The 13641-nt window shown below is 43.5% G+C and overlaps 1 protein-coding gene across 4 annotated transcripts in view; it reads left to right on the top strand.

The window, feature by feature from the left end:
- The window catches only part of grm7 (glutamate metabotropic receptor 7), a 397328-nt gene that overhangs the window by 331706 nt on the left and 51981 nt on the right, over positions 1-13641 (top strand). For all 4 annotated transcript variants that reach the window (XM_036984246.2, XM_036984247.2, XM_090242041.1 and 1 more), the window contains exons 8-9: positions 693-895; positions 1742-2474. In XM_036984246.2, coding sequence (XP_036840141.2) covers positions 693-895; positions 1742-2474 — 936 coding nt within the window. The remainder of the gene's footprint in view (positions 1-692; positions 896-1741; positions 2475-13641) is intronic.

Here is a 13641-nt window from a genome sequence, read left to right as displayed (position 1 = left end):
CACAGTAGAAAGAAAATTAAACATTAAAAAAAAGAGTCTATATACATTGTGTGCAAAACGCATGAGGCGGTAGACGGATAATTACCATTTAGCAGATTATTATGAACATTCAATAGATCCAGAATGTATGTTTTCATCACCACTTCATGGAATTGAAATATGAGGACATGGCACTTAATAATAACTTTTATGCTGCTTGATATCAGTACATAAAAGTAACTTCCATTACCATTGGGTCCATGGGGTATTGAAGTCACCAGCATAAAAATATCCCGAGGCAATCGTGAATATTTACAGAAAAATTGTACATTAAGGCAGGAAAATGTATTTATTTGTAAAGTGTTTGTGAAGTGTTTATTTGGAAAGTGTTTGTGAAGTGTTTATTTGGAAAGTATTTGCAGTTAGCCAGTTAGGTAAAACTCTATGCATGAAGTTTACAGTGACAATAGAGTCATCATTTTAGGGAACTAACAAAACAAAACAAAATGATACCCTCCAAATGTGTTTAACTGATTGAGGACATGCAGTGGGCTAACAGAAAGACATAGATGCACTTGTTTTGTTTTTTAACAACTCCTTTTCATTGTTATACTCCTGTGTTTGTATGTGTCTTGTATGTTGTAATGAGGTACATGCCCCCCCCCCCCCCCCCCCCTGTCCACTAAGCCATCTCCCTCCGTCGTGTGTTCCAGATTGAGGACATGCAGTGGCCTAACGGACAGACAGAGATTCCCAGCTCTGTGTGTAGTCTGCCCTGCAGGACAGGAGAGAGGAAGAAGGCAGTGAAAGGCATGCCCTGCTGCTGGCACTGTGAGCCCTGTGATGGCTACCAGTATCAATATGATGCAACGTCTTGCAAGCTGTGCTCCTACAACATGAGGCCCAACCCCAACAGGTGACAGTCAGGAACACTATAAAAAAAAATACAAGTCAAGGGTTGCAAAATTCCTGAAACTTTCCCAACATTTCCATGTTTTCGGGATTTGGGGATTTCTGGAAAACCTGGGAGTCATTAGGAATTTTGCAACCCTAAATTAGTCTGTGACGTGTTTGTGTCTTCCTTAGTATGATGTTTTACAGTACAACACTGCTTTTCTTCTTGTCGTCTGTATGTGTTTTTTGAGAATTGTCAAATAAACTGAACATAAAGCTGAGTTTTCCCCCTGCCACATCTCTCTCCCTGTGGCGCTGTACTGGAACAGCTGCCATGCTGGGTGCAGGCCTCATTGCTCTGTTGCTCGTGAATTCATGGTTCAGATATCTGCAAAGTGGTTGTTTTATCGAAAGCTTTTTTAAATTTTTTTTAATCAAAAGTACTGTACTATCGGGTTTTGAGTCAGGACATGTCTACACATGCTCAGTTGTTACCCATCTCACCTGCTGTGGCATTCGGTTGCTTAAAAGAATGACGTAAAATTGTCGCAAATGTTTTAGGTGTAAAAGTACACATTTCCTCACTCAAAAACAATAGTACGCCATACGCTTTCAATAAAACGACACATTTGTCCATGCTTTGTGGATTTCTGAATTCTGAACAGGCAACGTAGTAGTGAGGCATCCAGCAACGTCACGAGTCCTGCAACCCGTGTTTGCAGCTGTTTAAGTACAGCACTACAAGGAGAGAGAGGTGAATGGCAAACTCCACTGAACTAGTTTCAATGTATGGAATCACTTGAGAGTTTCTGGATGTTGGGTAAACTTAATATTTAATCAATCAATCAATGAATTATCTAATCAACAGGACTGCATGCCAGCCCATCCCCATCGTGAAGCTGGAGTGGCACTCCCCCTGGGCAGTGATCCCCGTCTTCCTCGCCATGCTGGGCATCATCGCCACCATCTTCGTCATGGCAACCTTTGTCCGTCACAATGACACACCCATCGTGCGCGCGTCGGGCCGCGAGCTGAGCTACGTCCTTCTCACCGGGATCTTCCTCTGTTACATCATCACCTTCCTCATGATTGCCAAGCCGGATGTCGCCGTCTGTTCGTTCCGACGGATCTTCCTAGGTCTCGGTATGTGTATTAGCTACGCGGCCCTCCTCACCAAGACAAATCGTATCTACCGCATCTTCGAAGAGGGTAAGAAGTCGGTGACAGCACCCAGGCTGATCAGCCCGACCTCCCAGCTGGCTATAACCACTTGCCTGATCGCCATTCAGCTCCTGGGGGTGTTTATCTGGTTCGGGGTGGATCCCCCCAACACCATCATCGACTATGACGAACAGAAAACCGTCAACCCCGACCAGGCCAGAGGAGTACTGAAATGTGACATCACGGACCTGCAGATTATATGCTCGTTGGGTTATAGCATCCTACTCATGGTCACGTGTACAGTGTACGCCATCAAGACGCGGGGCGTCCCAGAGAACTTTAACGAGGCTAAACCCATTGGATTCACGATGTACACCACCTGTATCGTCTGGCTAGCCTTCATACCCATCTTCTTTGGGACAGCTCAGTCCGCAGAAAAGGTAAAGGTGATTTTTATGCTGTTTCTTATTGTTATATTTTTGACATTTCATCGTCATCGTCATTGTTCGGCTGGACAGTCAGCTACAAGCATTTCTCCAGTAGCTGTGGTTCCAGCCATTTATCTACATCCCACATCATCATGTTGTATCACAATATCAAGTGGACTCCATCAACCCCTTGGGCTTGGGATCCCGACTGGCGCAGCGGTCTAAGGCACTGCATCTCAGTGCTAGAGGTGTCACTACAGACCCTGGTTCAGCGGTCTAAGGCACTGCATCTCAGTGCTAGAGGTGTCACTACAGACCCTGGTTCAGCGGTCTAAGGCACTGCATCTCAGTGCTAGAGGTGTCACTACAGACCCTGGTTCAGTGGTCTAAGGCACTGCATTTCAGTGCTAGAGGTGTCACTACAGACCCTGGTTCAGCGGTCTAAGGCACTGCATCTCAGTGCTAGAGGTGTCACTACAGACCCTGGTTCAGTGGTCTAAGGCACTGCATCTCAGTGCTAGAGGTGTCACTACAGACACCCTGGAAATGGAAAAATACTACTCCTGAGGATCCCCAAATAGATTGTGCATGTATGTAGGTGACAGATCCTGGCAAGCTGACTGTGTGATTGCGTTTTACAAACCAATGACAGTGTAATCAGAATTTAATTTGCTGAGAGAAACCGTATTTACATTTTTTTTTTTTTTTACAATAGATACCCCTAACTATTGTAATTAGCATGTCCCTATTGACTTGGTGTACAAATGCCTAAAGTGCTACAACAAATAGATGTTAAACATTTACCCTGAAGAGAGAGAGAGAGAAAAAAGGAAAACTAAAATGATTTTGCCTTTACAAATACTACCGGCAAAACAACAAGATTAGCTGAAGGAGGGCCTGAGTCTAGTGAAATGCATTGTGTAGTACAGTAGGTGAAATAGATGTCTCTGGGTTGGTGTAGCTATTACCTGTCCCTGGAGCCGGGGACTAAACATACATCCCAAATGGCACCCTGTTCCCTATATAGTCCTATTGACCCTGGTCTAAAGTAGTGCACTATAAAGGGAATAGGGTGCCAGAGTCCTACTGACCCTGGTCTAAAGTAGTGCACTATAAAGGGAATAGGGTGCCAGAGTCCTATTGACCCTGGTCTAAAGTAGTGCACTATAAAGGGAATAGGGTGCCAGAGTCCTATTGACCCTGGTCTAAAGTAGTGTACTATAAAGGGAATAGGGTGCCAGAGTCCTATTGACCCTGGTCTAAAGTAGTGTACTATAAAGGGAATAGGGTGCCAGAGTCCTATTGACCCTGGTCTAAAGTAGTGTACTATAAAGGGAATAGGGTGCCAGAGTCCTATTGACCCTGGTCTAAAGTAGTGCACTATAAAGGGAATAGGGTGCCAGAGTCCTATTGACCCTGGTCTAAAGTAGTGCACTATAAAGGGAATAGGGTGCCAGAGTCCTATTGACCCTGGTCTAAAGTAGTGCACTATAAAGGGAATAGGGTGCCAGAGTCCTATTGACCCTGGTCTAAAGTAGTGCACTATGAAGGGAATAGGGTGCCAGAGTCCTATTGACCCTGGTCTAAAGTAGTGCACTATAAAGGGAATAGGGTGCCAGAGTCCTATTGATCCTGGTCTAAAGTAGTGCACTATAAAGGGAATAGGGTGCCAGAGTCCTATTGACCCTGGTCTAAAGTAGTGCACTATAAAGGTAATAGGGTGCCAGAGTCCTATTGACCCTGGTCTAAAGTAGTGCACTATAAAGGGAATAGGGTGCCAGAGTCCTATTGATCCTGGTCTAAATTAGTGCACTATAAAGGGAATAGGGTGCCAGAGTCCTATTGACCCTGGTCTAAAGTAGTGCACTATGAAGGGAATAGGGTGCCAGAGTCCTATTGACCCTGGTCTAAAGGAGTGCACTATAAAGGGAATAGGGTGCCATTTGGGAGCAGAGGACTAAAGAGGATATACAGCCCTGGGGAGAGACGAGAGATGAAGTCTCATTAGGACGGCAGTCTCATCTGTACAAGGGAGATACGCTCTCTCTCTCTGTGTGTGTGTGTGTGTGTCTGTGTGTGTGAGTGTGTGTGTGTGTGTGTGTGTGTGTGTGTGTGTGTGTGCTTGCGCTACTCTGTGCTGTGTGAAGGCCTGACATCATCGAGCACAGCCAGGCAGAGCTCAGGCAGCAGGCAGGCACCCCAGCCCGGGCAGACTGGAATTGTAACACCCAGACCTTTACTGCTTGTCATTACTTACCTGTCTGAGGCTGGGTAGAATACTGATGAGGGCTGGGACAATAAGGCTGCTTCACACTGGTGTTCAGCTGGAGGGTCTGAAGAAAGGTGTGCTGCTGGATATTGGGTAGACGTGTGTAAGAGCACACACACACTTACACACTCACACATGCACACACTCGCACATACATACACATGCACACACTCACACATACACACACACACACATTCAAACACACTCACATGCACACACTCACACACGCACACATTTACACATACACACATATGCACACACTCACATATATGCACATATTCACACACTCACACACACTCACACACACACGCACGCACGCACACACACACACTCACACACATTTCCCTGAGCTCATCTTTTAAATTCAGACTTAATCTGATGATTGATAATAATTGCATAGATTATAGACATTATTCACCAAAATGAGAGCTTTGAAGAGTGTTATTGAAACCGGCAATGGCTCAGATGTAGTTAATTTACTTGAATAGGATCCCCATTAGCTTTCGCACATTTAACAACCAGGGCTGTGGCGGTCACCAAATTCTGTCAGACGGTGATTGTCGAGCAAATAACTGTCTCACTGTAATTTACCATTAATTAACGTGAACATATTTAGCATCGCCTGGCTTCCACACATAGCATTTTAAAATGTCCAATAAATCCATGTAATATAGTCTACACCATCACAATAAATCCATGTAATATAGTCTACACCATCACAATAAATCCATGTATTATAGTCTACCTACACCATCACAATAAATCCATGTAATATAGTCTACACCATCACAATAAATCCATGTAATATAGTCTACACCTTCACAATAAATCCATGTAATATAGTCTACACCTTCACAATAAATCCATTATTTATTTTATACAGGTCTAAAGAAACATGATATGAAGACAATGCAGTGTATTTTAGAAGAACAGAACAGCAGACTCTGAGTTGTCCTTATGTTACCACCTGATCTGGCTATAACATATGGCTGTGGGCTACACTAGTTCATTTAGCAGACTTCATTTGCTTATAATTCCGTGGCATTATTTTATATTATTTTATAGTATGAAGAATACAATTGAACAAAGCTGAATAAAATATATATTTTCTCCAACCGATTTGAAGAAGTTCTCACATTCGGCTGTTCTGTGTTGAGAGGTTAACAAAGATACAGGACCTCCTTTAATTCTCTTCATTCAGAGTTATTAATGTAACTTTAGTTGTTCTATAAACGTTGGGCTTTGTGTTTTGATTTGTAATGCGTTGTAAGGCTGCATGATGCGACTCTAATGATGATTTGAAAAAAGTTGCTTGGAAGGCATTTCTGTTTGACTAGGCGAGTCAGTTAAGAACAAATTCTTATTTTCAATGACGGCCTAGGAACAGTGGGTTAACTGCCTTGTTCAGAAGCAGAACGACAGATTTGGACCTTGTCAGCTCGGGGTTTTGAACTTGCAACCTTCCGGTTACTAGTCCAACGCTCTAACCACTAGGCTACCATGAGCTCTGTTTTGTTTTGTTGTTTTGGGTGTAGGCTGTACACACTACATCAGTCTCTCATTCACAATTTGACAAGCGCTTCATAATGTTTCAAATTTCCCAGAAGAATCCCCTTTCTGTGGTCACAATGCACCCTAAAAAGATCCATGCCTTTTGCGGCCAGTGGCCGTTGTGTCCTTGGCCCGGAGTGCTGCGTTGTGTCCACATAATCCGAAGCATCTCTCACTCCCATGGCTCTCTTTGGCACATGATCGGGTCTTTCTCACAGGCTACAAGTGAAGACAGACACATCGGGGATGCAGCTGTGCACTTCACAAGATGAGTAGCATTAACTCTACTATCCCTAGTTGACCGAATTTGTGCGAGAAAATAAGTATTCCAAACATCGTCAGGGACAGTTGTGGGATGCGATAGATCCCAAATGAATACATGAAGAAAAAAAAACATAAAAAACATAACATTTTATATGCAATGTGGCTAAAGTAACAGATCAGAACGTTTAGCTTAAAATGTTGATAAACTATTAGCAATGCGCATATAGACTATTAACGCAAATGTCCCATTAGCGGGAAAACACCATTATAAATTCAAATGTAAAAATGCATACATCAAATCAAATCAAATAAGCCTGCTTTCTATGATTTTCTATAACCAGATGTCTTATAAAGACATAGCTTTCTCAGTGTAGTTCTGTGTTGCCATCTAAAATGTTATGCTTTCTCTTTCTATCTCTCTCTGTCTCTCTGTCTCTCTCTCTCTCTCTCTCTATGTCTCTCTGTCTCTTTCTCTCTGTCTCTGTGTCTCTCTTTCTCTCTGTCTCCATGTCTTTCTTTCTCTGTCTCTCTGTCTCTGTGTCTCTCTGTCTCTGTGTCTCGGTGTCTCTCTGTGTCTCTGTGTCTATCTGTCTCTCTGTCTCTCTCTCTGAGCCCCTCACCTCCTTGTTGAATGTTCCTAGACAACCAGCAGCTACGGAATGAGAATTATCTCTCCATGAGATACAAAGGCAGATGGAATGACAACAGAACAACAATAGATTCTAGAACACTGAAGCGGTGTGGGGGGGGGATCAAATGCATCATTTACAATCCAATTCCAAAGGACATCTGGTTCTTAATCAATGACAGATCTTGTACAAAAGGGATTAGATGTTGTGTTCAAAGAATGATTGAATTCTGAATGATTGTTATGAATATGAAATGGATGGAATGGTAGGTTTGCAGTTTCACCTTTGGAATGATGGTTAGGAATATGAAATGAATAGAATGATAGGTTTGTATTTTCACCTTTGGAAAGATGGTTACGGATATGAAATGGATGGAATGATAGGTTTGTATTTTCATCTTTTGAATGATTTTTATGAATATGAAATGAATGGTGAGATTACTTTCACCTTTTCTCTTAGACCCACATTGAAAGGAGGATGTTAATTGTTTGCTCGCTCTGGGGACTCTGTTCACCATTAGCTAGTGTTTCTATGTATAGCCCACAGAACAATATCCATTAACCTGTTTACGATATTGGTTCCCAATTGGGAATCAACCCTCCCACGTGCAGCTGAAACGGTGGCGCATGGAACGCAAAAATATTCTTAAAAATATTTAACCTCCACACATTAACAAGTCCAATAGCTCAAATGAAAGATAAACATCTTGTTCATCTAGCCAGCAAGTCAGATTTCTAAAATGTTTTACGGCGAAAACATAGCACATATATATGTAAAACCACCACCAGACACAGCTCATTTCAATAGCCAAAACATGCAATCAACAAACGCAGGATTAAAAAATAAATCGCTCACTAACCTTTTGAAAATCTTCATCAGATGACAGTAATATGACATATTACACAGTACATATTTTTTTTTCTTCAATAATATGCCATTTATATCCATAAATGTCCATTTACAGTGAGTTCACCTTCAGAAATTACTCAAAAATGCCCGCAGGAAATCTATGTAGCGCGGCAAGATAACGTAAATAGACATCATAAACTTTGACTAAATATACATGTTCTACATATAGTTAGAAAGATACACTGCTTCTTTATGCAACCGCTGTGTTAGATTTATTTTTAACGTTACAGAAATCGCACACTATTCCATATTGTGAGACAGCGCTCAGTTCCAAGCTACATTTCCACGTAATGTTGGAGTCAACAGAAACACAGATTTAAGCATAAATATTCCCTTACCTTCGATGGTCTTCGTTCAGAATGTTCTGGAAGGCTTCATACTTACCCAATACATCGTTTGGTTTCAAGTCTTGCGTCTTTGTATTAGCTACTGCTAATAACATCAGCTGAAATGCACCCAAAACGTCCTCTGGTCCGGATAAGTTGCGCATCAAAACTTCAAAATTACACATTATATGTCGACTAAACAGGTCAAACTAAGTGCAGAAGCAAGCTTTATGATGTTTTAGACGTGCAAAACAAACTTCAATTCAATCGGCCATCGTCTGCCCTTCTCTTGAGTGCTGGAAACAAAGGAATGGCTGTGACCAATTCGCGCCCATACGCACAGCCTATTCTCTCGTGGCACGCACTAATTTCACTCCCATAGGGTCAATTCTCGCGCGATTTGAACGGTTTGAAGCTCTAATGAAAGAGGACATCTAGCGGAAGAGATAGAAAGTGTCCCCAGAATCATAGCTGGTTGGGAAGGGTGGGGGCCATGACGTCAAAGTTGCTCCAACTTTCATGGCCACAAAAACTAGTTTGGAAGAATGCCTGCCCTGTGAGTTCTGCTATACTTACAGACATAATTCCAACGGTTTTAGAATCTTTAGAGTGTTTTCTATCCAATAATAATTTTTATTTGCATATATTAACAATTTTTGACAGATTTTTTTTCCAGTTTACTAGGGGTACCCAATCTCTCCAAAGGGGGCGTATGTCTGCCATATCCTTAAAAGGTTTTAAGATCCGTCCTCTTTGGGAAATTAAACTATGAGTGTGTTTGTAGATGTTGCTATGCTGAATATCTATCGGGTGGCACATGATTGATGAGAACGTTGAGAAAAATAACATTAGTAGTTAAACCTCTCTGTAGTTAAACCTCTCTGTAGTTAAACCTCTCTATAGTTAAACTTCTCTGTAGTTAAACCTCTCTGTAGTTGAATCTCTCTGTAGTTGAACCTCTCTGTAGTTGAACCTCTCTGTAGTTAAACCTCTCTGTAGTTAAACCTCTCTGTAGTTAAACCTCTCTGTAGTTAAACCTCTCTGTAGTTAAACCTCTCTGTAGTTAAACCTCTGTAGTTAAACCTCTCTGTAGTTAATAAACCTCTCTGTAGTTAAACCTCTCTGTAGTTAAACCTCTCTGTAGTTAAATCTCTCTGTAGTTAGACCGAGTGCACGTCTTCACTCTCACACTGACAAAGCAACCTGTCTACCTATGTCTGCAGAGCCAATAGACCAGAGGGATTTTGGCTCCATACAGCAGGTAATCAAACGCTGACTTCTGCTGGGATGGTTAGTCTCTGAGCTCTGTCATGATTGTTAGCTACTGCTCAAACAGGAATAACACGTTCCTTTTGGAATACACGATCAGTGTGTCTCGATCTATACTCTGCTAATTTATTGCTACTTTCAACGCAATCCTACTTGACTGATAGGAGGCTTGCAATGAGACTCACGTTTACTGACTTGTAAATATGGCTATTGTATATTTCTGAATTTAAATGGAATGGTTTGTATTAAAGTTGGATGTAAATAAGGTACCTCTGACTGATGAGAGGAGGGTAAAGTCATGAGCTGCAGCCTGACCATCAGGTCATGTTATTTACCTAGACCGTGATGTCATATAATTTACCTAGGAAACACTGCTTTTATACACACCCCACTGCTACACACACAGCTGCTGCTATACAATCTTTACCTAGGCAGTACTATTATTTTACACACCCTTCTGTTTCCGTTCACAGCTGCTGCTATAAGCCTTTTTACCTAGGCAATACTGTTGTTTTACACACCCCTCTGCTACAAACACAGCTGCTGCTATACAATCTTTTAATTTCTGACAGAGAGCTAGAGCCACACAGACATGGGTTCAAATAGTATACGTTTTTTTACAAGTACTTTGAGCATTTGATTGAGTCTGCCTGGAGTCCCACGTGGGCAGTGTTCGCACTTTTGACATACTGTACGATACGATATACTTTATCGTCCGTTTACAATGTAAATTCATTGTGTGAAGCCGGCATATAACTATACAAAAATAATACACTGTAATAAGTTCAATATGGAAACCACTGGAAATATAATAATTAATGCATACATAGTCATTCCGTCTCTAGGGTCTACTGTCCAACCATTTATTGGCCTTACGTCTGTCCTATGTCCCACTGTACAGCATCCTACGTCTGTCCTATGGTCCCACTTTTCAGCATCCTACGTCTGTCCTATGGTCCCACTTTTCAGCATCCTACATCTGTCCTATGGTCCCACTGTTCAGCATCCTACATCTGTCCTATGTTCCCACATTTCAGCGTCCTACGTCTGTCCTATGTCTCACTGTTCACCATCCTACATCTGTACTATGGTCCCACTGTTCAGCATCCTACATCTGTCCTATGTCCCACTGTTCAGCATCCTATATCTGTCCTATGTCCCACTGTTCAGCAGCCTACATCTGTCCTATGCTCCCACTGTTCAGCAGCCTACATCTGTCCTATGGTCTCACTTTTCAGCGTCCTACGTCTGTCCTATGTCCCTCTGTTCACCATCCTACATCTGTCCTATGGTCCCACTGTTCAGCATCCGACATCTGTCCTATGTTCCACTGTTCAGCATCCTATATCTGTCCTATGTCCCACTGTTCAGCAGCCTACATCTGTCCTATGCTCCCAATGTTCAGCAGCCTACATCTGTCCTATGGTCCCACTGTTCAGCATCCTACATCTGTCAATTGTCCCACTGTTCAGCATCCTATATCTGTCCTATGTCCCACTGTTCAGCAGCCTACATCTGTCCTATGCTCCCACTGTTCAGCAGCCTACATCTGTCCTATGGTCCCACTGTTCAGCAGCCTACATCTGTCCTATGTCCCACTGTTCAGCAGCCTACATCTGTCCTATGTCCCACTGTTCAGCATCCTATATCTGTCCTATGTCCCACTGTTCAGCAGCCTACATCTGTCCTATGTCCCACTGTTCAGCAGCCTACATCTGTCCTATGCTCCCACTGTTCAGCAGCCTACATCTGTCCTATGGTCCCACTGTTCAGCATCCTACATATGTCCTATGTCCCACTGTTCAGCAGCCTACATCTTTCCTATGGTCCCACTGTTCAGCATCCTACATCTGTCCTATGGTCCCACTTTTCAGCGTCCTACGTCTGTCCTATGTCCCTCTTTTTACCATCCTACATCTGTCCTATGGTCCCACTGTTCAGCATCCTACATCTGTCCTATGTCCCACTGTTCAGCAGCCTACATCTGTCCTATGTCCCACTGTTCAGCAGCCTACATCTGTCATATGGTCCCACTGTTCAGCAGCCTACATCTGTCCTATGCTCCCACTGTTCAGCAGCCTACATCTTTCCTATGGTCCCACTGTTCAGCATCCTACATCTGTCCTATGGTCCCACTTTTCAGCATCCTACATCTGTCCTATGGTCCCACTGTTCAGCATCCTACATCTGTCCTATGTTCCCACATTTCAGCGTCCTACGTCTGTCCTATGTCTCACTGTTCACCATCCTACATCTGTACTATGGTCCCACTGTTCAGCATCCTACATCTGTCCTATGTCCCACTGTTCAGCATCCTATATCTGTCCTATGTCCCACTGTTCAGCAGCCTACATCTGTCCTATGCTCCCACTGTTCAGCAGCCTACATCTGTCCTATGGTCTCACTTTTCAGCGTCCTACGTCTGTCCTATGTCCCTCTGTTCACCATCCTACATCTGTCCTATGGTCCCACTGTTCAGCATCCGACATCTGTCCTATGTTCCACTGTTCAGCATCCTATATCTGTCCTATGTCCCACTGTTCAGCAGCCTACATCTGTCCTATGCTCCCAATGTTCAGCAGCCTACATCTGTCCTATGGTCCCACTGTTCAGCATCCTACATCTGTCAATTGTCCCACTGTTCAGCATCCTATATCTGTCCTATGTCCCACTGTTCAGCAGCCTACATCTGTCCTATGCTCCCACTGTTCAGCAGCCTACATCTGTCCTATGGTCCCACTGTTCAGCAGCCTACATCTGTCCTATGTCCCACTGTTCAGCAGCCTACATCTGTCCTATGTCCCACTGTTCAGCATCCTATATCTGTCCTATGTCCCACTGTTCAGCAGCCTACATCTGTCCTATGTCCCACTGTTCAGCAGCCTACATCTGTCCTATGCTCCCACTGTTCAGCAGCCTACATCTGTCCTATGGTCCCACTGTTCAGCATCCTACATATGTCCTATGTCCCACTGTTCAGCAGCCTACATCTTTCCTATGGTCCCACTGTTCAGCATCCTACATCTGTCCTATGGTCCCACTTTTCAGCGTCCTACGTCTGTCCTATGTCCCTCTTTTTACCATCCTACATCTGTCCTATGGTCCCACTGTTCAGCATCCTACATCTGTCCTATGTCCCACTGTTCAGCAGCCTACATCTGTCCTATGTCCCACTGTTCAGCAGCCTACATCTGTCATATGGTCCCACTGTTCAGCAGCCTACATCTGTCCTATGCTCCCACTGTTCAGCAGCCTACATCTTTCCTATGGTCCCACTGTTCAGCATCCTACATCTGTCCTATGGTCCCACTTTTCAGCATCCTACATCTGTCCTATGGTCCCACTGTTCAGCATCCTACATCTGTCCTATGTTCCCACATTTCAGCGTCCTACGTCTGTCCTATGTCTCACTGTTCACCATCCTACATCTGTACTATGGTCCCACTGTTCAGCATCCTACATCTGTCCTATGTCCCACTGTTCAGCATCCTATATCTGTCCTTCGTCCCACTGTTCAGCAGCCTACATCTGTCCTATGCTCCCACTGTTCAGCAGCCTATATCTGTCCTATGGTCCCACTGTTCAGCATCCTACATCTGTCCTATGTCCCACTGTTCAGCAGCCTACATCTGTCCTATGTCCCACTGTTCAGCAGCCTACATCTGTCCTATGGTCCCACTGTTCAGCATCCTACATATGTCCTATGTCCCAATTTTCAGCATCCTACATCTGTCCTATGGTTCCACTGTTCATCATCCTACATCTGTCCCATGGTCCCACTGTTCAGCATCCTACATCTGTCCTATGGTCCCACTTTTCAGTGTCCTACATCTGTCCTATGTCCCACTGTTCACCATCCTACATCTGTAATATGGTCCCACTGTTCAGCATCCTACATCTGTCCTATGTCCCACTGTTCAGCATCCTATATCTGTCCTATGTCCCACTGTTCAGCAGCCTAC

The sequence above is a fragment of the Oncorhynchus mykiss genome, chromosome 7 (assembly GCF_057628025.1).
Source record: "Oncorhynchus mykiss isolate SJ-2025 chromosome 7, ASM5762802v1, whole genome shotgun sequence".
Classification (NCBI taxonomy): Eukaryota; Metazoa; Chordata; class Actinopteri; order Salmoniformes; family Salmonidae; genus Oncorhynchus; species Oncorhynchus mykiss.
This window is presented reverse-complemented; position numbering and strand designations above follow the sequence as displayed.